This window comes from Lytechinus variegatus, chromosome 4 (genome assembly GCF_018143015.1).
Source record: "Lytechinus variegatus isolate NC3 chromosome 4, Lvar_3.0, whole genome shotgun sequence".
Classification (NCBI taxonomy): domain Eukaryota; kingdom Metazoa; phylum Echinodermata; class Echinoidea; order Temnopleuroida; family Toxopneustidae; genus Lytechinus; species Lytechinus variegatus.
In genome coordinates, this window is record NC_054743.1 from 26,374,250 (window position 1) to 26,401,266 (window position 27,017).

The 27,017-nt window shown below is 35.6% G+C and overlaps 1 protein-coding gene across 1 annotated transcript in view; it reads right to left on the reverse strand.

Annotated features, from left to right (window-relative positions):
• The window catches only part of LOC121413707 (beta-chimaerin-like), a 33,063-nt gene extending 13,581 nt beyond the window's left edge, over positions 1-19,482 (reverse strand). Inside the window, exons 1-3 of the mRNA XM_041606636.1 lie at positions 17,886-19,482; positions 11,781-11,868; positions 8,226-8,342 (exon numbers count right to left, since the gene is read on the reverse strand). Coding sequence (XP_041462570.1) covers positions 8,226-8,342; positions 11,781-11,868; positions 17,886-18,957 — 1,277 coding nt within the window. The 5' untranslated portion in view covers positions 18,958-19,482. The remainder of the gene's footprint in view (positions 1-8,225; positions 8,343-11,780; positions 11,869-17,885) is intronic.
• Positions 19,483-27,017: the final 7,535 nt, after the last annotated feature.

Here is a 27,017-nt window from a genome sequence, read left to right on the forward strand (position 1 = left end):
TTGTCACAGAACACCTGGATATTGAATGCAACGAGTGTCCAATTAGGCCTCGGAAGGTGTTCAAACCATGCAGAACCGTGCCCAGGAAATGTCATATCGTCACACCTCAATAAAATTCTTTTCCTTGCTGCACTTAAAAGGTGCAAGGAAAAGAGCAATTTTGAACAATGAATTCGCAGCAACCATATCTTTGTCTCACCTGAAATCTATTAAGTCACGATTGATTTGCAAATTCATTGTGTGATTTTTTCTTCCGATAATCTACACTGTCTGATAAAGCTTTGAAAAGTCACTGCCAAATATTTCATTCACATTTGGACTTCTCTTCATTGATTGCTTTTACGATAAAATGACCAGAAATGAATCTGCATTTTTCAACGAGTCCCCTTTTCGAAGCAAGAAAGATATTCACTCATATTCTGTAATGCCTATCTGGCTCTCAACAGATGATCTACTTTTTTCACTAGTGCAGAGAAAAAGTTTTTATTGTCAGATGTTCAGGTAAATTTTAAATAACATGAACTTAAAGATTAATCTCATTTCCTAATTTGAAATTAGCAGATGCATATTTTATTAGTTTAAATTTATCGAATGGCAGTAAAAACAAAACAAATTGTTGATAACTATCCAACGTTCTAAGTCAGGTCAAGGCCTGATTTCTTTGATTCAGCCAAATTCAAGAGGTGGCAGTACAAAAACAAAATAAAATATGTATTTTTGAAAAAGAAGAAATGAAAATGATGGGAGTGTGAGAGGAGAAGATCCAAAAGATAATAATAATAATAATAATAATACCGGTATTTATAAAGCGCCTTTTGCCTGAGGATACAAAGCGCTGCTATTATTACCCCGGCTTTAGCTCGAGCTGCCATCACCGGCGCTCAGTGCATGCAAGGAATTAATCCTGCCGGGTACCCATTCACCTCACCTGGGTCGAGTGCAGCACATTGCGGATAAATTTCTTGCTGAAGGAAAACACGCCATGGTTAGAATTCGAACACATGACCCTCTGGTAAGATAAGGTAAGGCACAATTTTATAAAAAAAAATCAAGCCAATATTGGATTTTTTAAGTACACAGACAGAAAGACTAAACTAAGCATGTCCCCCCCCCATCCCCCAACATTATTTTTTTATCATATTGTCTCAACCATTTCACAAAATTAACAAACCACAAATAAACTGGTATTCAGAATAATAGAACATTGGAGGCAAAGGGATATTACTGTACAAGGGTACTATGACCATGACCAGTAATGGAAGGATGTTCAGAGAAATAGACCCGAGAGTACATGGTTAAGCTAGGCTTAATGCACTTCCTTTGTTTTCATGAGTGCGACAGATGAGTAATGACTTTTCGCGAAAATTATTCTTAAAAGTACCGTAGCTGTGTTTCAACAAAAAATGAACTGTTTCTACCAGTACCCAAAGACAACATGATGCACGATTAAAAAATTCAGTTCTTAAGAAGGGAATTGAAGAAGCAAAATATTCCATTTCAGAGTATTTGGATGATCAATCCATGAGAACTCTTATGCTCACAACTTTTGTTTTGTTAAAGTGGCAGTAAGAATAGAAAGCAATCGATCTGTTATACTCAGAATCATATGCATGCAAGGTTGCCCAGATTACTGTTCTGTACTTGAGATTAAGTAAAAGAATGGTATAAATATAAACTTGACATGATATAAAAGATATAATCTTTTTATAAATATAAACTTCATGCATGTCTTTTGATACCATGATTTGCTGGATAAAAAACAAAAGTTTCTCGACATTAAACTATCACACATTTGTAAACAACTTGAAATGATAGACATAAAGATTAATCAATCAAATTAGTTTTGTCTACAAATAAGGAAACAAAATATCATGTGGATTCCCCAGACTGAGATTCACACTGGCAATAGTCCAAAGACATTGACTACATTAAGGATAGTAACTTCTCCGGGGGAAATTGAATTCATGAGAAAAGTGCCAGGAAAAGATACAGACAAATAATATTTGGTTACACTGACATTGGCCTACATGTCATTTTGGATAATTAGACAAAATGTAACAAGTTAAAGGTGAAGTCATTGTTCGATGTGTTCATGAGATGGTTATAGAAAACTTGATCAACATTACAATTCAACCAATTCAAAAGAAGATGTGGAAAGATAAAAAAAAGGTTTTAAATTATTATTTTTTGCAAATCTAACATAGTAAATATTGCGAACATTGTTTCTTTTCCTTTTTTGAAGTAATTCTGAAATATTATTTATCTGCAACAAAAAATGCAATTTGATAATGGAAATTTTGGCTTGTGAGAAATAACTGACTGAATGAGTCTAAAGTAGTTTAACAATGTAGGATGTAGGCCGATATACATTCTAAGAAGCCATTCAAAATCTGCATGTACATGCATTACCCCTCTCCCCTCACCTTTTTTCCTCTTTTGATATAAGTAACCTCCATATTCTGTTCATTTTAGAGAGGAAAACAATTTTAAAAATCTTATTTCCTGTTTACATCCTGAAAGTTAACACATTCTGCATTTTTGGACAGTATTTCCATTCATAAGCATACACATGAATAAAACTTCAACTTGTTTACCAAAATAGTAAAAGGAAATCTAATAAAACTTGCACACTATTTAATAAATCAAATAATTTTTACGTGCTTGAAGTGAACTTGTGATTGAACGAAAACAACATTTTGAAAAAAATCTTTTTGATCCTGCCAGCTCATACAAAAGTATAAAATGAAGAAAAAAAAGCATATCTGGAGATAGCCTTTCAAAATATTTTGAACCTATTTTTTATAATCATTTCTTGGCAATGACAAATAATGTAACCTGCTCATGCTATCAAAAAATATATTTGAAAATCTGAAGGTATTCTTCGAAAATATTTTGAACATCATTTTTATTATGTCAACTATGCAAAATATTTTTTTATACATTTCACTTCACGAACATGTTAACAATTTTAACTCAAATTCAATTTAAGACCATGTTTTGGTAGGCCGAATGTAACATGAACAGTAACAACAGCTGTTCTAACTCAAACTTGGAAACTAAAATAAATTTGATGAACTCATTAAAATTTCAGAAATATTGAAGTACTATGAAAGCATGTAGGTACATGATACAATTATATCAAAAATCAATTTTAAATGAAATATTTTAAACATGATTAGTCTACTGCTTCTGAAATCTTGAATGTAGCTCAGAGTAAATCATCCAACAAGTCCAGAATATGTAAATTAAAGAATGCTCTTTAAACAATCATTCAATTTGGAATATTTGAGTAACCCATCATTAAGCATTTAAAGTTGCAACATTCAAATTAAACTTTTGTTTAGGATGAGTTTATGAATAAATTATGCAATGATGTTTTGACTCTTGAATAATGACATATTTTGCTTATCAATTTAGATACCTCGAACCATCTACTGTATGTCATCAGGTGGTTGAACAAAGAATAACTTCTTAAAATGACCCTGGCCCTTTTGAAACATCTGCCCAATCCCATCATGCTCGGCTAGCAACTGCATTGATACACCACCCCCACATAATGCTTATTACCCCGGATCCAAACTTAGCTGTTACCCCTACGTCGATGCACCAATCCACTCCCCCTAAAACTGAGCCTACAGGTTTTCACACGAGATAATCAAGAAGAATTTATCTACTGAGGGTGACGCGATCAAGCGAAGGTTGGGTATTTACTCTGATTAATCAATGCAGCTGCTTCTGGCAGTGTGTTGAATTCTGCGACCATCAAGTTCAGGTTAATTAGTGAATCTTTCGACAGGATTATCTCTGGGACATGAGTGTGGCAGGTTAATGTCATGATTTTATGAGCAAGTTGCCTCAGAATGTATTTAGCATGTTGTTATTGCATATTTGCATTAAATGCTTATCACTCAGACTGATTATCAAATGTTAGCAAGGAAAAATATTTCAGAGGGACTTACATTTTTCATCCCCAAAATGTTTCAAAATTTTTAATTGAATACTGTTTCTGTTTCTGGCTGTCAGAGTAGGAACATTCATTTCAAATACTTTTCACAAGTTCAAATATTGCCAATTTTTTAATTATATATTAATTTGTTTCATTTTTTATTAAAAAAAAAACTATATTGCATTATTCCACAAACATTAATCAAGTATGCATGGAGTCAGCATTATCGATTATGTTGTAACAGGAAAAAAGTAAAATATTGTAAGAATTAAGATGCCCAATTTTAGACCCGCTAATGTTTTACTCTGCAAAAAATCAGCATTCACCAACTTAATCTTACATTTGAGATTAAAAAAAATGTCCCACTATTCATGCTATCATCTCAGGACACCTTTAACGGTACTATCTCTCAACTCTGGACTCGTTCAAAGTTTGCAACATTGAATATTAAGGTCAACAGCATGTAATATTCACTTAACTTGCAAAATCATTTAGGGAACGCATTCAGGAACAGCTGCCCAAGTTACGTCTTCGGCGAGAGGAATATTAACGATAATCTCCCTCCTGATAGGGTCATCCGAGATTGGGTGAACAGTTAAGATATATTATTAATATTAGGAAAGGAAAGCAGATAAGAGGCATCTTTCAGGCCTGATTGGTGATCTCATGTTCCAATCAAAAGAGATCTGTTACTCTCTTCAACAATGAGGGCAGCCAGCTGCCTCCAAATTGGCCCCATTCACATTAGTGAGTTGTCAAACATGAAAGTAGCTCCATTCACATTATTGAGTTTGCAAACGCAATATGAGCTACAAGCACACTTCCGAGTTATCAAGCGTGATTTAAGTGAATCTTGTTCAAAATAAAAAAGGAGAGGACATATTTGGAATGACTTTTAGAGTTAAAGCTTTTTATAAATCTCAGCAGATATATAGTGGGGGCATCATGGTCTAGTGGTTAAGACTCTTGTCTTTCAATCTGAAGGACGTGGGTTCAATTCCAAGCCATGACGTGCTTTCCTTCAGCAAGAAATTTACCACAGTGTGCTGCACTCAACCCAGGTGAGGTAAATGGGTACCGGCAGGAAGATTCCTCAAAAAGCTGTGTGCACCGGAATCGGTAGACTAGCTTAGCCGGGGTAATATAGGAGCGCCTTGAGAACCTAGCAAGGTGGATATGTTCACTATACAAATCCTATATCATTATAAGAAAAGTAGTTGGCCAAGTCCAATATTCTTATCCATTTCCACTCAAGCAAGCTGTTTTTCTTTATATATGGAATGATTATCTGATAGAATTATACCCCTTTCATAAACCCAATTATGCGGCTAATAGCAGCATAATTTGGTCGTAAAATTGGAGGAGGACAAGAGTTATCCGCATTATTTTGATGCTGCTATTATCCGCATAATAGCAGCATCGGGACAAGATTTTGAGTTTATGAACGCATTTCCAAATAATGCGGATAATTGCCATGGTGCGGTCACAAGGTCACCCTTTTCCAATGCAACTGCATCAGAAGGGGCATGTCCAGTTGTCATGACGATTATCCACCTTTTTCAGGACGAGCGCTCGTAAAAATAATGCGGCTTATTTTCGGAGTTTGTGAACGCAATTTTTATTGAATTATCCGCATTACTCTTAGGCGGCTAATTGGAGGATAGGTTTATGAAAAGGGTATTAGATAGCAAGTGGAATCTTACCGATGAAGGCAGTTTGCTAAACCCAACATTCTTTGATATACCATTATACCACCACTAGGCCGACCAAAGAACTCTTTTAACCCTTTGCTTGCTGATGTTGCAATCTTGCACATTCGCACAATTAAATTCAACAATCGTAATAATTACTTTTCTCCCTATGTACCTTCAAATTAGATAAGCTAATAAAAGGCAATAGTTTTTGGATAACATCTATACAATAAGTAGCTATGGTGCAATATGGAAATCTTGAATTAAAGAAAATTACATGGAAATAATCATTATTTTCCCCCAAAAAATTATTCAGTGTGGAAAGAGTTAATGAGTTTGAAAGCAACCATCCCAAACTATCTACTCATCAAATCCTTATCTGTCAATGATTTCTTCATCTCAGCTCCTGTTTCAGCTGCTACCGTTAATCCCATGTTCGCATGTTCCCTCCTAATGTGATTCATTATACCATTAAAGTAACAAGCCCTCCTCTGTGATACCAGTAGGATGCACACGTATCCCACAGTGCATTGCAACGGCTATGCAGCGTCTTGGTACGACAAACATGTTTTCACCTCAAATTCACCCAAAGCCCCTCATTTAACCCTTATTCATATCACGATTTTGCGTAGTAATCAGAAGTTATCGTTGCATGGGCATCATATTACTTGTCCTGGCTCCTTTTAAAGTTCCTTTCTATTCAGATTCATATTCATGAATAAGTAAAGAATTTGAAAATAAAAAGCAATCAAAGAATAATTGAATATGTTTACATATCTGACAACATGGTCATTTAGCACATTATGTTAATTGTTGCATGGCCCATGGGGTGCTGCAAGTATAGGCAGCACCCCCAGGTATTCTGGAAGATGTGAAAATTTGAAAAATATAACCAAAATGACTTTCATATTGTAGTAAAACCCTTTTTTTTTTTGCTTTTTCAATTATTCTGGATTAACCTGACCTCCATTTTGTAGTGAAACCCATTTTTTGTGGGGGGGGGGGGCTTTTCAAATTGATATCAGCACCCCCAGTAGAAAAAAAATATTCCCAGGGCCATGAATTATGTATTGAGTTTATTTATGCCAATTAAATACCAAGTTTCAAGCAGAAAACCAATGATTTTTAAGACATCTTTTATGGAACTGGTAAGGATTAATACCTTACCTTTATTTTACATTACCACATAAAGCTGGACACAAGCGCCCGACCCCCATGCAAAATGAGAAAAGAACTAAAGATACTTGCACAACTTAATTTTTAGCATATCAGAAATGGGACTTGCAACTGATTTTTTAGTGGCATTCTGCAGCAGGCCCAAAAGCACCCATCGTTTTACCAGCTAAGGTTTCGCACCTCTTCAGGTTTGCTGGCAAAACATGATGCAGAACATCATCCTCACACCTTCATCATTTAATTTTGTTTCATGATATCACTGCTCTCCTGTCTCTTCTTAACAGAGGGTGTCGATTATGAAACTGTCCTTCACACCTAGCACATCTAATCTTTTCTCTTTGCTTTGGATTGTCTGGAAAACACCTGATGCATCAGCATGTTGTTGTCTAGACTTACTTTGAACTTGATACAAGGATGAAAAGTGCACAGTTTGCATGCAGGTGAGAACATTTTTCATTCAACCACCACCCCCACCCCAAAAATTTTTTTTCAACTGAAGAATAGTAGACACTTTCTGTTTATGCCAATCAGCATCACAGAATAAAAAAAGAATGGGAGAACTGCTGAACCAAAATTATTTTACAAAGTAAGATGAAAAATTCAATTTGAGTCTCTCATGCAAGAATTTGATGAGATTTATACCAGATTGATTCCAATAAACTGTGATGATGGTGCACAAATGAGTTGATTTGGAAAATTCTAGACAGAGCTGACGGTATATAAATATTACAAGCAATCAATCACAGAAATGTCTGAAGCTCTGAAGCAGATGTGTTAGAATTTGAACTTTACAAAGAGGTCAAGCACTTTTAGTGCTAAGTAGGATACTATTAATTAGTTGACTGTCGTAAAATACATATGTACAGAGTTATTTCTTAACAGGTTATTAAGTGGGGACATAGCAGATGTCCACATCGTGTCTTAGGACAAATCCTCAGGGGGTAATACTGTCTGCATCAACACCTACAACTGCTCAATGATGAGCTGGACCAACAGGAGCCTTGTGCATCAAGTTGTATTAAAAGACTAAAGACAGATGCCAAACGAGGCATGAGAAGCGACGATAAAGCCCCCGGTTCCTGCTGAAAATCAACTCCTTGAACAAATTGGAGGCTGTCCCCTGATGACCATTTCTTGGCCAATTTATGAATGGAGTCGCTCCCCCTTGTAGCGAAGGGAAGAGCAACATTAGTACCGATTAGGAAGGCTAAATGTATAATGGTCGAAGCTTGTGTCAGGGTAATTCTTGTATAATGAACTTGGCACCTTGCCGCTGGGGACGGATGATGTTTTTGGTGAGCAACTGTAGAGCTATTGTTTGTCTAGCTTCTTCCGTTTAAGCCGGACGATGATAAGATGACAATTAAGAAAGGACAAATTTAGGAAGGAAGAAGGAGTGGCTTTAGGGTTACCTTAGACCGAGGGTGTAGCTTCCTCTAGCTCTCTGACTCTCCCGGACCAAGTAGCTGCCTTCTCCTCCATTTGTAAGCAACCTATCCGCCTCTTCTCGGGAGATCGCTCCATGGAATCTGCAAGAAGAAGAAGAGATTATGAAGGCGAAAAGGCAAGCTGACACGTAGGCTAGGATTTCATCTGAGGAAGTAATAGATTTTAAGGATGGTCAGCCTCCTGAGGCCTCTGAGATTGGAGGCAACTTGTTTGTAGATGGACTGATTAATGATCCCAGTGGGATTTCAACCTAATCCCTCATCAATTTAGACATTCATTAACATTCAGCATGTTTACTTGCCCATACTTATCTTCATATCATATCATACAGCAGCAGCAAATTCATGATTTCTCATTTGTTTTGGCAGGATGTGACTGATTTGCATAATAATTACTCAATTTGCAGTATGCAGCCATGTCACTTTTTGTCCATAACTTTGAGTTTTTGCTTTACAATCCTTGAAATTATATGGAATCAAAAGAAAAAATACAAAAAATATTTTGAAACAAACTGCATTTACAAATTCTGACTGGAAGGTGATACTGACAAAAATTTGCCTAACTAAATAAAAATAACCACAAAACTACATTAAAACATGAGTATGCAGGATTTTAACAAATCATCAGAAGGCCTCTAAACAAGGAATAAAATCTTTCCTTCCTGGGGACCATCTTTGGAGTGTCAGGGTTATAGTTAAGTGAAGGTTCTTTCTATTAAAATGATACCCCTTAATCTTAATGGGCACATTAGTCACTTACATTTGTCTAATTCAAATTGGATACCCCTATGCCCATCAACAATCTATTAACAAGGTTATTGGCTAATTACATCATGTAAAGCTTCCTCTATGGGTACATTCTCTGTTTCCAAGTTAATTATACTATTTATTATACTAATTATATGTAAGCTTGGTTTCATGGGCCCCTGATTAAAGAATAGTTGAGGTAGAGTATAAAGGAAGGATACTTAAGGCCCCACAACCCATAAAACAAAATGAACCTAAAATTGATATACTGTTACGGCAAACCTAAAACAGTCCCTCTATCACCTTTCTATCAAATCTCTTTTTTACTTCACTGTGTTTCTATGCATCTGAGTGTATTTTCAATTGCAATTCCTAGGTTTGCTCGGTTGTCATAGTTTTTAAATGTGTAAGCGACTTTGAATTCAACCGTCATATTTGCTTTATGAATGTGATTCATCTAGTTCAGTTACATGTATGAGATTGGCTACATCAACCCAAACATTCCATTAATTTTCTTTATCATTTTTAATTCAAGCATAAAAGTTGGGATGCCATCTTTCCTAAAATAACCTCAAAATTAATTTATTTAAGCTCCTGAAAATTATCCTGAAAACTAAACAGGTGCAGAAGTAGAGCCACCTGCAAGTGCACCTTTATTTCTTCCAACTATGACTCTGCAGGTGTTAGAGCAAGTAAAAGAGTCATTATTATTTGAAATGATTGGGCAATCTTCGTTGATATCGTGAAGCGGCAGAATACTCTCGAATCCTGAGCAAAGTGTTCTGAAGTTTTGAAAAGTTAATCAATCTTTTCCTTCCTTTATGAACCTGACACTCAGGGTGCGAGAGGGAGATAAAGAAAGACAGCAAGAAAAAAAGGGAAGAAAGACACTGAGAGAGAGAGAAAGGAACAGAGATGGGAAGAGGAGAAAGAAGGTGAGAAATAAAAAAGACTGCGAAAGACAAGTGATGCAAGTCGAGATAAAATTAAGTGCCCCAACCCTAATTGTGATCAAAAGTTGTGATAACTACACGTTATCAATAATTGCAGGATCTATATGTTTTTCCTTTCTTATATTCTACATCCATGATATTATCTATTAATTTTCAGGAGTATTATCAAGTCATTTCCCCAATCACAGTCCCCCGTTATTGTTCCCTCTGGAGCTAAGATTATGTAGTCCTTCTTTATAGTTGATGATGTCATCCTTTCATACTCAACCCAATTACCAATGGAGACCAGTGGTCTGATTTTTTTGTTTTATTTACAGATTTGTAACAAATGAAAATGACAACATCCATGCCGTACAACTTTATTGATTCTAGTTTTAGTGTTATGAAATAACCCAATGACGATTGAAAATCTGCAATTCCCACAGGATTTCGAAAGTGACAACTCAGACATCGGGGAAGGAAGACAGAGCACTATTAAACAGACAAAGCCTACTAGTCAAATATGATGATCTTTTTTCTTACATAGTGATGGGGAATGAATAGATACATGTACATGTATCTATTAAAGCACCATATATAAGCAATCCCATAGTGGTTTAAATATCTTGTCTACATACTTCATTACTTCATTACAATGTAGCGTTGTGACCCAATGAATAAGTCTTCTGACTTTGAAACAGGGGGTCGTGGGTTCGAATCCCAGCCATGGCGAAATTTCCTTCAGCAAGAAATTTATCCACATTGTGCTGCACTCGATCCAGGCGAGGTGAATGAGTACCCGGCAGGATCCATGAATGCATGAGCGCTCCAAGGCAGCTCAAGCTAAAGTCGGGGTAATAATAATAGTAACAACATGCCTCGGAATAGAATATTTCTAGATAGATGGCACTATATAAATGCCTATTATTATTATCACTTGGTAAAATAATATATATAATCATTAGAAAGAATGGTTTGTTTAAAATGTCGACATTCTGAATGTGCAATAGTAAAGAGCCAAAGGTGGGGCCGCTTTTTGACATATTTTACCAAAACAAGTTCTATTAAATTGCCCCCCTTGATGCTGGATATTACTCTTGTTTGCTGGAAATTACACAAGGAAATACCCAACTGTGCGATGGTACAGCCCTTCTACATGGAACCTAATAGGATCAGTTCAAGCATGTTAGACCCTCTTGTGCCATTAAAATAAACCTTTTAAAAGTGCACTGAAACCTTGGCATGTATTTTTACTAATATACATGTAGTGGAAGCTATAGCTTCATTAATTTTTGAAATTGTCTTTAATTTCTAATGGCTGTATTCTCTAAGATGAATGATTATGACGTGTATAATTTATGTTGAGTCTTCTGATATATTGTTTTTTATTGTCTTTACTTGTAAAAGATATGTAAAATAGAGTTAAATTCAAATTCATATTGGATTTCAAATACACTGTTCTTATTTGGTTTCATAAAACCATTTGCTGAAATCTAGTGTCTCAAAGACCTCATCCCTTCAAAAAATATATATATAAACAATGACAAAATAATAGATTAATATGAATTTGCACTTCCCATGATAGGACAATGGGGGAGGAAAAATAAGAATAAATCGGTATCAAAAGGATGGGGGTTACAAACAAAATAATGACAAATAAGAATAAAGTTAAAAGGTTTCTCAGTTAATTATTGAAGCTCTGCGCCTTAAGCATTGAAACAACTTAGAATAAGCACTTTACAATAACACATACTAAAGTAGTATTGCTATTAATATCAATTTTTACAGAGAGCTTTGGATACTGAATTGAATATTGGTTGATTTAAATATAAATACTTACTCATCTCCATAATGTGGTGGTCCATAGACCCCTATTGATTGACATGGAATTAATCTAGGCTTGGGTGCTTCTAGCTGAAGATGGTATACTGAAAGACACAAACAAAAGAGAAAAAATAATGGGTAAATTGACATGAATATGATATACATTTACAGTGTAATGAAAATACAAAGAAAATAGTAGAGGTAGTTTGCTTTTTATGAATAAATCTCACCATAGCATCAATGGTATTCTGGTAACCATATCGTATGAATGAAAATAAGGAGAAAGTTAACATTTTAATAATTATAATCAAAGAATGCTAAACATAATTTGAAGATACTTTAATACATTATTTGTAAAAGAAGAACATTTTATTTTCATTACATAAGAAATAAGAAAACTTTAAAAAATGTGTATCACTGCACTACACAATACATAAATTTTGGATTCTCATTTTTTAAATCATTTCTGAAATTTGTTTTAATCTGAAAGAAAAATCAGACTTAATAATTATGTTTGAATGGATATAATTCTCATGATCATTTTGTTAGATACCATATTGTTTGGTCTTGATGAGTTCTCACATTTTTTTTACACTTTAGTGCACTTTTCATATTTGTTTTCTGTTTGTGCTGTAATACAGATATGTGCTATACAGAAAAGAGGTCTTACCATTGAAATTTAAGGACTGAGACATGTATTAAATATAGTGCTGTAACAGGTGGATAAATTGCATACAGCATTTACCAAACTAAATATGTTCCACGGATGCGAGAAAGTACACTCACAAACACATGAAAAAAGTGTGTACATGGATTAGCTGACTTCAGAAACTTGTCTGAATAATTCAGTATTTTGGCCTATTTTTAAAGCAAAAAGACTTCTGAAAAACTGTTTTGCTTGAGTTATCCAAGTCGAAGAAGAGCTTATCTCCTTCCCTGCACACACCCATGATAAATCCACTCTTGTCGCTTCATAGAACAATTTGATTAACCCATGACTTTCCTGACTTTGCCTTGCTTACTCTCTCACAGCAACAAATCCTTGTGAAATTCAACTCTCTCTCATGAAATCATGTTTTTCATATTCAATGCTCATGTCCATAAATATACAACAACTAAAGTGAAAAGAGATAGATATTTCAATTGACGTACATCCTTGGACATTCCATTTTTCTTTCTCAACAAAAAAGCCTTCATAAATAAAATGACCAGACCTGAGAAATCTGGGGAAATCATATTGAAGTAAAAGACTATCAAGAAAAGAGAGAGAATAGTGATTCTGATTCGACCTTGATCTGACAATGACAGCAAAGTGTTAAACAGTTAGTTTAAATAAATATTCAATGGTAAAATTTTAAGTTTTTAAGAAAAAAGATAAAAGCCCATATCACTCTGGAGGATCATTAAAAGGATGAATCAACAAATGATCGGTGGAATCACGGGATTAGCTGGGAGTAATAACACATCCTTCCAGGGTGGGATCAGGAGGTTACACCTTTTACATCATCTCTAACCAACTACCTGGCAGAATCTAAGATCAAGTTCAAGAAACTAAACTGGCTCTTGATGTTTATTACAAACAATTCACAGTTACCACAGCCCCCGAGGGAAAAATTAACTTATCGCTTACGACAAAATGCCTCTGCAAGAAACCCGACACATTAATCTATCACTACCACAAGTTGAACGGCCACGCTTTCGTTACGACCGAGCGGAGAAGAAAAATAGCGGGGAGGATGCACGGTAATTGGGAGGGCTGTTCGGAACGGCAGCATAGGAACGGCGTCAAAACATAAAGGCTAATGAAAGAAAACAGATATTTTCCAATAAATGCCCCCTGAATATTATTTCTTTTGATTTATGGCATGCATGGAAGAAATGAAGTGATGACAGGATATCAATAAGTAGTATAAACCAGAAATAAGTCATTTCAACACTTGCCGTTTTATATATCGAGACTTAAATAAAAAAAAATAATACTTTTCACATCAATATTCTCTCAATGCAGAATTGTTTATGGTGGTAAATATTTCGTGCACAACCATTGCACACAAGCTGTTTTTTTTCTTTGCTCTAGGCCCTGTTGCATAAACGTTACCATTATGGTAACTTTGCCATCCAATGGTAACTACCATGGTAATGGTGATCAGCAGCCAATCAGAATCAAGGATTCCATGCAAATTACCATTGCATGGCAAAGTTACCATAATGGTAAATTTTATGCAACGGGCTCCTGGTATGATAGAAGAAAAATTATCATTACAGTTATTTATTTAACTTTTTCCTTTTCCAGGCAACCTGGACTTGTTCTGCAAACATCCCTTTCCACTCTGTAATTGTATTTTCTCCTGTAAATTGATTGTAAACTTTTTTTTGTTGAAATGCCAAATAAAATAATAATAATAATTACAATCGTTTAACCTAATAGTTTGTTTAGATTAAGCATGGATCCATGGGAGATGTAGCCCTTTGTGCCAATTGGGAAGCCCAATTTATTATTTACCATAATGGTAACTTTTATGCAACAGGTACTAGTGTGATGGAAGAAAATTTATCATTACGCTTGTTTAACCAAATAGTTTGTCAAGATCAAGTATGGATCCAGGGGAGGGGGTATCCATTTGTGCCAATTTGGCATTGGCTAACAATCAAGTCCCCTTTTCAGATTGAAACTCTTCCTCCAATAATGTTTTTTCTTTGCAGAAATTCACCCATTATTCAGAAAGACAATGTTTTGGTATAACATTCCATCCTTTCTGAAAACAGATGACAGAAGTTGGGAATAAAGTTTATTAAAAAAGGGATTCTTGATTGAATTAAAACAAATATTTACTGTTACACCATCACCCAAAAGCTGGAAATTATGTACCCATATGAGGCATCCATTTAATAATGGATATAGAGTGGCAAATGCAGATAAATGCATTCTTATAGGTATTAAAGTGCTGATTAATGTTAAATACCCCCTCTAAAAACATGGTCACTATTCAGTTTATTGTATACAGCAGTTCATGTGTCTAGTGAGAATGATAAGAAATAACATGTTGTAATGGGTTATTTTGCTACTATGAAATCCCAGCCAAAATAAGAACGGTTGCATATTGAACCCTTTCTCAAGGATGAAATGGGCTCAAAATTTCAGAATGTAATCTTTGTACCTTTTTTAAATCAAGTTCCACTAATTTTGTAAACTTGGTGTTCAAATTATCTTTTCTAAAACTAAATATGTGGGCCTACAGAGGGGAAAATACATATTCTCTAATGAATCATTCATATTTTCACACAGAATCAACATTATGACCTTTTAAAGATACATATATTATTTGATACTTCAAGGCAATTCACACAATTGATTCTTTTCCAAACCTTAAACATGCTTTAAATCTATCACTAAACTCAATGATTGTTATACATATTAATTTCTTTAAAAAATAATTCTGAAAAGGAAACTATTCTTTTCATTACCACTGCTCTCTCAATCAAGAATTTCATTAATAAAATAGTAACATAAACCTTTATCTAACACAAATAATTTAGGTGATTTTTTTCTATGAATGGGAATCATGACACATTTGAAGAAACAGTATATTTATGAATGAATGCAAAAGTTGGTCTGTATTGAAATAAAAAACAGTAGTACATAAGAAGGGCAAATTCTAAGCTTTATGGATACATAAAAAGAGGGAAACTTTTTTTTCTTAAATCATTCAATACCCTCAGGGTCATTATTAAGAAATTGAAAATTATACTTCAACTTGATTCTGTATAATAAAGAGTAACATATCCATGTTGAAGATTCTCTAATTAATATTGGAGTGGGCAGAGCAAAGACAACTCAAATACCCGTCCTAATCTATCTGGAGCCTAACGTTCAGAGCTGACAGCCAATCACTCGCCGAGACTTCCCCGATACCCCTAACCTCAAGCCCGGGAATTAAACAGAGAAATGAGCTACCCAGATTAGAACTGTCCATATCTGAGTCGAACATGCAGATCTCTCGCCGAACTCTCCCTACCCTTTCGATGACATCACCTAGTTGAGGAAATTTGCTGAACTTGCTCCGAGAAAATTGAATTTCCAAACCGACTTTGCAAAGAGGGATTTGTATATGTCAATGCCTTGATTAGTAAATCTAATAATATATTCAGAAAACAAATCAGTTATTTAACTTAAAGGGGATATTCTAAGCCTTTGGATTATTAATATCAGTGTTACACAAAGAGATCCAATCACGTTTTTAGAAATTCAGGCTATCTATTTCACTTTTCATGACAAAAGAAGTGTAGAATAATTGGATGATATTTTCGTTAACGCAAGAATTATGGAATAGACATGAATAATAAAAACAAATCTGATGCTGTTTGAGGGGTTTACATCCACATAATTCCCAGTGGTTTCAATTTATCCTATTTTGATAAACCAATGTATCGTGCCTTGCCGATACTGTCTGCACTGAAGTTTAAAGGAATGTAAAGCCAATTGTATGCATTTTGATAATAAATATGCTCAATAAATCATGGAAGCCAAGACAAAGACTGGCTAAATGATGCACATTTCTACTTTATACTAGGGACAACATGAAAGCCTAAGTAAAACATTTGTAAATCCCCCTAAAATTGAATATCAATATTCCATTTCATTACTAGGTTATATCAAAGCATGTACCCCAAAACGGTTATGGTGTAAAGGATGTAAACTAAAAACATGTTCTTTAGATAAATTTTCAAATTTTACATCAGATTTTAATTTAATCAGGTGCCCAATCAAAATAGAATATCTGTGTATTTTTGTCTTGTTTGTATGAAACACCATATTAAATATGGAATGGGCTGAAAATTTCAGGATATAATCTTTGCCAGTAGCTTTGTAATATCCAATTACTAAGTAAGCAAAATATGAGCCAAAATGGCTTATTTAAATAAAAATAAGCTTATCAAGAAGAGAGGGCACTAGATTTAAATCCCTACTGCCAGATAAATTTCATATTTAAATTCTTATTGGTCAAAAGTGCATTCAATGACCATCACGCTTTTGTAATATTGTAATATTCGATGATACTTTACTGACCCTTTACCGATGTTGAAGAATTCTTTAAACATAGTTGCAGAGTAATAATTAAAACTTCAACAAACTATTCTTAGATGACTAGTAACTTGATTTCTGCAATGCTGCAAATTTGTATCACATAAAGGCTTTTATCACCAATTTATTCTTGTATAAATTGCTTAATATCACAGAATAACCCCAAAATAAAGAAAAAAGCTCAATGGATTTTCTTCCAAACCATTGATAATGCATGATGAAAACATAGCATGTTTTGTTTTAAGAATCCTCTAAATCCAGCCCTGTGGGAATCAAACCTAACCATTTATTACAAACTTTTGAAGAGAAATTTTGAAACCATATTTGTATGAAAACATGATCAAGCTAGTGTTTATATCATGTTTCATATTTTGCACAGTAACAGACAATGGTTAAAATGAAGTTTTGCCAGCAGAATAAATACTAGTAAATCATAGATTCTTGAACATTATGAAATGAATCAAACTTTTATGAATAGAATACAGGAAAAGGAACAAGAACAGTTCTCTCCACAGAAAAAAAAGATGAGGCACTCCATCAAACATCAATCTGTAACTAATGAACAAACTACAGCATCAGGACAGGTCATTGTTGATATGTTGGGCAAACTTCACATGAATCCCGCTTTTTATCACAAAAGATACATCAAATCATCATTGGAGATTTCTACTGCATTCATTGTATTTCTTTTTTTTAAACTAATAATACAAAAGCAGCTAAGCCTATAATAGAAAGTTTAAAAGTGACAGTAGTGGCTAATTATTTCATTTCCCACACTTGAAAATCCACAAATCTGCAATGAAAGTTTTTTAAAAATTTGCTGGTTGAAAATAAGAAGTTATTTGTGTTTCAAAGATTTTTTTTGTTCTCTTTTTTTCCTTTATCATATTCATCTGATCAAATTAAAGTTTGTTAAATGTTTTTTTTTCAAATATCTGAATTTTTTTTTTCCTGTAACTTGTATTGTTCCAACATAGAAATCATGTCACACTAATTTAGAATGTCTAGAATACTTAGGATCACATGCATCAATCTTACATTTCTGTTTGACTTGATTCCTTTTCTTGGTCATGGTCAGGTAGTCTTTCACCTCATGAAGATAGGTGAGTGTGTTGCTACGGAAACGATTCTCATCAAACTCCAGAGGGGGCGGTGGGTTGGTGTACTCCGGGCTGGGCGGTTGGTAGAATGGTGGTGGACTGGATGGAGGGCTGTAGGAGGGTGGGTCAATCATGGGTTGTCTGGGATGGGTGCTGACCATACCCCACAGGGGCGGTGGTGGTATGAAGGGCACCTGAGGGGTGTAGCTGTTGAGACTCTCAAAGAGTTTAGCCTTCTCCGAATCCAGTGGGATGATGAGAGGCCCATCTTTGTTATCATCAAATGGAAGCTTCTCCTTCTCCGGTTTCTTCTCCGGGATGATGTACGGAGAGTTATCAAGGAACGATGTCTCAATCATGATGGGCTTGGTCCTGCTGGGGTATTGTGGCGAGTTTTGACCTTCGACCGGTCCCCGATTCTTGTCAGGAGATTCCGTAGGCTTTGTTCTGTTCTGGTAACGTTGGATTCTTCTTGATTTTGTAATATCCAGAAGGTCTGTGAATTTGAAAGGAGGTGGGGTAACTCCGGTCGTGTTGGTGTCTATTGTTTTAAGTTCGACTGTCTTTACCTCCTCTTCACTCTCTTTTCCCAAATTCTTTTCAGCATCTCTGTTGTCAATGTTAGTCACTCTGGTGCATGGTGAGTTGACCTTTGTCTCAATGTTTTCCTCACAGACTTTCTCCTTTTCCTCCTTTCTTTTCTTCTGCCTCTCCAATGGCACAGGCTTTGTCTTTTTAGGAATGTTCTCAATGTCTTTTGTCCCAGTCTTTGACAGTTCTGGCAGGTAGGACTGCCTGGACAGAAAAGCAATGATATCACCAAAGTCCGCAACCTTTGGGAAGTACTTAAGTTGGGCATTGCCAGTGGGCTTAATTGCCTGGTCATGCCTGGACAATAACTTAATACTTGGACAACTAGATAATGAATTTGTAACATCCTTCATATTAGCGGTGTCACCAGTCCGCTGTGACCGCAGGGTCGCTATGGACACACACGTCGGATGGACCATCTTGGGTTTGTCTCTCTCACCCAGCCGGCTGATCAAGAACCAAGTCTCTGACAATTTGCGGCTGCTGCTCTCAATGAAACAAGCTTGAGAATGTGAATGACACACCAGGGTGTCTGCTGGGCTCTCTCTGGTCTGAGTGATAGATGAGAAGTCGAGTAGCAGTCATGAGGTTTACAAGCAGTTGTACCAAATCATGTGGCTAATTTAGAGCGCCGCATTCGCACTACTGCACGTCCATGCTAGTCTCAAAACCAGCCTTGCTGACCTCTTTTTAGCTTCTGACCAGTATCCACAGTAATAAGAAAAAATAAACACAACTTCATGGAAAGCTCCTTTATCTTAACAGACTTTCAACCGATCCCGATAATTGATAAATCCAATATCGACCGGTAGCCTGTTCTTGCTCAAACAACTTTCAGGAAAATTCACCCACTTATTACCCCCCTAAGTTTCAAATCCTCTTTATATACACATGTCACAGTCTCATCAACGAGACTAATTCACGACTTGGTGAAGGGGAATGCTCTTTCCTTCATCCAGGGTGTAATATTCAGGGATGGGCTCAAAATCTCATCCCCCAAACAGCACACTGCTGCTGCACCCCTCATAATCCCAGGTCTACCTCTGATTATCTACCCCAAACACTCCCCGTAGACAAATTGCCTTCGATCACTGTGGGGATAATCACTCTCGACCTTCTTCAGATGCAATATCTTATTCTTTCTTTTCCATGATATACAGGTACATACTGTGAAACTGGTAGGGCCAAAGTTTATTGAAAGGTTAGAAAACAGGTAACACTGTTCACATTCTTTAATCATGACATCATGAGCTGAGTGATGGTATTAATATACAACCAGTAGATACATGTAGTGAAGGATATTCAATCTAGATTGAAACTTTCACCAGTACCAACTGCAACCAAAAAGAATAAATGATAAATGTACATCTTGTACAGTTGCTACAGTTTTGTTTTTTTTTTTACCTTTTCTGCATATTTTTTACTTTGGAATTCCTAATACCCCCCCCCAAACAAAAGAGAGAAATGAACATTTGAAGAAATAATTCTCACTATGCTCAGTATACTGCTGAAATGAAGACATGACTAAGATTTCTTGACTTTTTCTTATTTGGACTTTGTGTTAATCATGGAATCAATTTGGGCAATTTCTTTTACTCATTATCTACTTTAAATTATAAAATCTATGTTATTATCAAACTAAAATTGGCAGAATTCTACTTATGTAGATTTTTCCAAATCCTAGTTATATAATGACTTATATTAAATGAACAAAACAAAATCTGTAATCTTCCAATACATGATCTTGATTTGTCTATTTCTTAAAATTTTTATCATAATATATTCTAACAAATAAAAGACAAACACAAATTTGGTAAATCTGTTTGAATCTTTCTTTTTCCAATTACTTGGTTGCCTTTCTTTGCAAAACAAACAATACTTGTAAAGATATTTTCTCTTTAAGAAGGTTAATTAATATACTCCTTCATATGTATCTTCTCATTGTTTATTTCATAATTCGCTTTGGATTATTTTGTTAATTCCCCGAAATACACGTAATAGACCCCAAAATAAACTATTACAAAATCATCTATATCAGCCTTCCTTTACCAAAAAATTCTGAGCTGATCCCTTCATCAAATAAAGTTGTGTGAGCTAAAGTTCTTCTCCTCTACACTGATTGGTGGAAAGCTTTCCCACTATCCACCAATCACAGAGCTCCCTGCTGTGGACTGCTCCACTCCCTTGAGGGAACAACAGGAAATGGCTGCCACTATTCTGGCAGGAAAGAACAATTTTGCGACTAACGTCACAAGCTACGACCAGCAACCTACGTTCACCCACTTCATCACATTTCCTCTCTCTTCTCTTACAAGAAAGCGCTCCTGGAAGCAATCTCACTGCTACATTAATACCGAGTTCTGGGGGTCGGTCCATATTTTTTCACGTGCCCTATAGTGATACGTCAATGTTTTGGAAGTCACACCCAAGCACCTCGCTGTGAAGATAATATTTAGTTTTCACTTACTTCTTCCTCTCATCACTCACGTAACTTTGAGGGGGGTCACTACTTGGATCGTCTTGCCAAACCCTAGGCATCTCCCGTTCATTCTTGTGCGTTTCCCCTCCACATATCAATATTGAATAATATTCAAGTTATTGAAATTCATGAATGAGGGACTCATGACTAATAGCTTGATAACTGGCGGCCATTTTTCTGATGCAGGACATTGATAACTTTGTCTGTTGCGCATGAGGTAATCCCTCAGGAATATCCACATCAAAACCAGAAACTAAACACATCCCATACATTTCAAATGATTTTTTACAATTGCACTGATATCATATTCTCAATCAATATCAAGATGAAACAAACGACCCAGGTACTCAAATATCTGTCATGACATTTGTTTTTTTTTCTGTCGGAACACCATGATCCACAAGACTTTGAAACACCCTGAGGAAAAGTTGAAGACAAGATCAAATTTATTGTCCAGGGTACTCTTGAAACAATACAAAAACCAAGAAAAAGGCAGAAAACATGTAGACAATTTAGCAATATCTGTAGTTTCTTATTGATCATTTATGGAAGAGTTTCAGTAAAGGACTACCTCAAGAAATAATACTTAATAAAAAGTTTATAGAAATGACGTGATCCTGAACCCTGACTTTTGTTCCAATTTTTAATGCCATGTTATTTAAGAATAAAATCTGAATATGGAAAATAAAAATTAGAATAAAAAAGTAATGGCCAGATATCTTAAAGCACTGGTAACCTGTACTTTGATCAATTAATAACTATAATTAGTAAATATTATAAACAAACAGCTTCTATATTTGGGCTATTCCACGGTTACTCACGTTACATTTGGAGACACCTTGACTCATACTTGGAGCTGTAACTCCATTATTATTGATAGGAACTAAACATCTCCTTATCACAACAAAGTACACAGTCTGACTATCCTTTGTATAAAAACAAAACTTGGGAAATTCTATTATGCTCCTGGCAAATCTTTGGAATGTGTCGGTTACTCACGTTACATGATTTGGACCAACCTGTGGAATTGCCCATTTGTATAAATACAATTTTCAACCTCAGAACAAGGAATAATCCTTTACTCTTTATCCTTTTACCCCAAATATACCCTCCTGTTTTATAATGTAAATTAGTAAAATTTAAAATGAACACTTTTCTGATATATTCTACAAAACTATGTCAGAATCAGTTATTCATAATTTAACTGGTACATTCTCTATTTTTCAAATTGCAACACTCAACAGAAAAATAAAATTCAGTATTGGTAGTTTGTTATTGAATTTTAACAATGTAATGGTAACGAACCTATTGGTCAACAGCCAAATAGAAATATGCACTGGTCAGAAATCCCAGAATACCAATTATTTATAATTTAAGTTTCTCTATACATATACCCTTGCCTCTTGGTATATTCTGTTCCTTTCAATGACAGAACGGCAGCGAAAATAATTTGATATTGGTAATTTGGTATTGAATTACTCGAATTACTCTTACAATGCATGAACTTCTTAGTTTACAATCATAAAAAAAAATTATGAACTTGAGACATTACGCAGACCCATCAATCAGCACACGCTACCTCACAACCCACGTAAGCTAACCGGCTGGTAAGGAAAGAAAACGGGTCAGTTGAGGTCTTTCAACTCAAATCATTCCTCTCCCAGGACCAAACCAAGATTAGCTAATGGAAATTAATTTGTGCACACCAGATACACAATTAGTCTGAGAGCCAGAAATATAGTTAGTTTCCATTCAAGACATTCTGCAATAAAACAAAGTTAAAATACCATACAGGTAAACTTTGCCAAAAGCAAATCTCTTTGAACGACAGATATCATTTTAACTTTCATTTTACCTAACAGAGGTATGAAAATATAACACACATTTTACATAAATTTGGTCTTGAAAATTGCTTTGACTTTGTACACTGTAGGTGGATATTCAAATGGAAGTCTGTCTTATGCAAAGTTCATCAGCAGTAGCATTTTGTAGTAAATACACGATGAGATACACTTTTTGGGGTTTGGCTAGGCTTTTCTATCTCATAATTCAATATCAAATTCTGCTAGCATTAAAACACATAAATGTGATTTTATGCCATCTTTAAAAAATAAGAAAGTATTATGGCCCCTGCTTGAGACTCTTCTTCTCCATCCCCATCTTAATCATTCTGAGAAGGTGTCTAACTTTTACTGCACTTTATTTTTAAAAAAATCACCGACTCATGTCTGGGGAGATAAAACAGGAGAAAAAATTCAAATCCACCATATTTCCTCCTACACACTTTTATAATTCATTTGAAAGAACTTCTTCCTGGATGGGTACTAGAAAAAGCCTTCCAAAATGTCTTCCAAGTCTCCTATCTTAAATTCCTCTATGAAACATGACAAATCAAAACACTGCCAACAATATCTCAATTTCATGGATTTACACTCATCCACCATTGTGTAAATTTAGCTATAGGATGTGTCTACTGATTTGATTAAGTTGCCATGGTAATAAAGTAGCAACCAAATAAGAGTGATCTAGATGGGAATCCCTAAGAGGAAGGCGGGTATAGTCTCTTTAAATCAGAAAATCCACTTTTGAAATTAGGCCATGCTTTATAGACTGCAGCACACAAGCTCCAGTACTTAATGTTTGTAAAGTGTACTGTAGTCATTAGGCGGTTTCAGACCGCCTCGAAGTTCGTCAGTTCCAGGTATTCTCTGATCGGGAAATTTACCCCGATCAGAAAATACCAGGTATTTTGGTAATGTGAAAGCAAACTACGCGTAATATCCCCAAAAGAAAATACCCGCTAAATAGTAGGTACTTTGCGAAATTATGAGAACTTTCGCAGGGATTTTTCCAAGGTCGCAGGTATTTTGGCGATGTGAAAGCAAATTACGGGAACTTTCAGCCCATCGTGTCGTTGGGCGCAGCGGCGTGGGTGGCTGCTGGGCTAGTGATTTTGAATCTCGCGCCTTGCCTGCTTATCAGACCATACTGCGCATGCTTGTAACTTCGGACACTTATCCCGAAAGGGTATGTTTCAGGGCGGTGTGAATGCAGGAATAATTAATGGGTATTTTTTAGCCCAAGAAAGTTCTCGTAATTTAACGGGGATTCTTGTGATCGAGGCGGTTTGAAACCACCTATTTTGAAAGTTTGTAAATACGTCTTTAGGTATTAACATAGCAAATTGGACTTGGTGTTTGACCCCTCAAGAATTGTGTTAGATGTTGAAATTAACACCAGTTGATGTATCTAGAAGACCACACCAAAGGTGTTGGAATTACACCCTATAGATTGAACATAAAGGCGCTGTCACACCTTGGCGTTTTAGACAGCGTATGCCCGACGTATCAAAATTTCTCTAAAACGTCGGCATACGCTGAACTTTGTTTTTTTCAACTCTGGGCGTATACTTAGCGTATTCATAACGAGTTGGACGTATACATAACGTATTAGTAACTTATATCGAACGCTTCGTTAACTTATAAGTAACGTATTCCAACGAATGCTTAGTGTATTGCTGGCGTACACAACTTATGCCCTACGATAGCCTAACTTACGCATAGCGCGCGGCAGCGTATCGCTGACGAACACGTGTCGTAGCCTATAAAAAGGCTGCCGCTCGACTATTCAAATCAAAACCGCACGATACATCACCGTATCAACACCACAGCCATGCCGAAGAAAACTCCTGTGAACCCCACCTTTATATACCAATTCCTATAAACGTTGTCAATACGCTGTAAGTTGTAATAATAAGCTGTAAGCTGTAAGTTATAAACACGTTCAGTAAGTTTTGTGGTCGTCCGAGCACGTCTTCATACGTCAATATACGTTGGAGTTAAGTTACACATACGTTCAAAGCACGTTACTCATAGGTTAGAAGTAAGTTTTAGGGTACGCTGGACATTATCTCGACGTACATCGACTTATGAGTAACTTACGAGTAACGTGTGTCAACGTGTATCAACGATCGCGTAACTTGCCTACAACTTATGACCCGCGTATGCGGGACGTATGAGCCATACGCTGGCATACGTCGAAAAATTTTGTGCTTGTACAAAATTTTTCGACGACCTCGCCGTATGACGACGTATACCAGCGTGTTTTAGCGTACTCTTAACGTATGCAAAACTTACCCGTAACGTATTCGACGTACGCCAGCGTATTCGCCAAATTCCTCATACGCTGTCTAAAACGCCAAGGTGTGACAGCGCCTTAACACAAAAGAACGTTAAGTAGCCCTCAAATGTGTTCAAATACTGAAAGTGTATTTAATGCCACAGTAAAATGACCGGTGTATGGTCATCTATGTACACTAGTCTACACCAAAGTTTATGCTGAGTATATATTTTATTATGGACAAAGCCCGTTGGGGGGGGGGCACTTGAATAATAATTTGATGAGGGTGTGTCTCATGAAATCCAGAGATGGGGTTCTCAGGAGCCGATGCCAAGGGTAAAATACGGGGTCTTGGGAACTAAAAATATAACAGGCGGTGTGAAAAACAGGGTCTACAGAATGGGATCTCGGTATTGTACTACTAGCGTACTATACGGTGGTGCGCGCTAGCGCTAGTGTTGAGCATTTGGGTGTTAGCCATGCAAAGCACCGTCATTCGGAGTATCTAGGGAACTGAAAAAGGGAATCATCAAAGCAGCACGTACCTGTACAACCAATGTATGTGAGTACCCCCCCCCCCCCCGGGGAGGAACCATCAAAATAATTTCTCAAATGCATAAGTGAATTTATCAAACGGCTTGGAATAAATAAAAAAAGGATATCAATTATGAATGGGGTACAGCTATGAAACGAAAAAAATAATTACTACTTTTTTACATATGATATTGTCACATTTAGAGGTTTTTTTTTTTAAAGATCAGCTGACTTTGCTCTTTTGAGGTATTTACCTTGTCATTCCAACTGTCTAAACAAGGTTTGACAATAATGCCAGGTTACTTTTTTATAGCAGTAAAGAGACTTTGATAAATTTGCATAGTGTTCCTAATTCTATTTTAAAAGCTTGAAATTTGTAAACAAAATCTGTTGTACAGGTTCCTGTGTATAGGGATTAACAAGTGACAATTAAAAGGTCATTTGTGCAATTACCACACAAACAATTTTATTAATTTCATTTGGATGAGATTTCCTTGAGTATAATACATCCATATACAAATTAATCTTAACACCCTTGACTTTTAATCTCTGTGAATATCAGACAAGGGACTACTGAGGCCCTACAAATAGTATTATCATGAATATGTGGGAGTAACAGAACTCATAAGTAATAGAAGAACATATTTGTGAGCACTATTAAGAACTACTGCTTATTAATTCATTCTCACCTTTTTAAAAGTAAAATACACACTAATAACAAAATTGAGATGTGGCATCCACACACAAAAAAATACATTGCTTTATCACTTTCTGAATTATGAGGTGGAAATCAATTCAAAGAAAAGATTAAATTACTAAGCATAAAAAGCCAAATGTGAGGAATCTTTCAAAATGAATGGAGAACAGGAGCCCTTACTGCTGCCCCTGACTTCCTTCAGTGATAATGATCAATTAATTACTTTGCTACTTAATATCACCCATTGCACAGCTGTGTGTTTATGTGTGTAGGAGTAAGACATGCTCTTAGGGGAACATCGCATCATTATACCTCATTACCGTCATTGAGATTTAGCTTCAAGTTAAATGTGGTCAGAAAAAATATGATCGGAAGCACAGAATTTCAGCTGCCCTATCGATCTCTTTTACAATGGACTCTGTTTTACTAAGTAATTTAAAAGCAAGTACAGCTCATTAATACAAACTTGAACATTTACTTACAAGTGCCAATGAATGAATGAATAAATAAATAGATAAATTAATAATACAAACAAATAAATGAATAAAAAAACAAACAAATTTATAAATACACAAACAAACAAATAAATAATCAATAAACAAATTAATCAATGACATAACTAAAAAATAAAATAAACATAATGAAAAAAA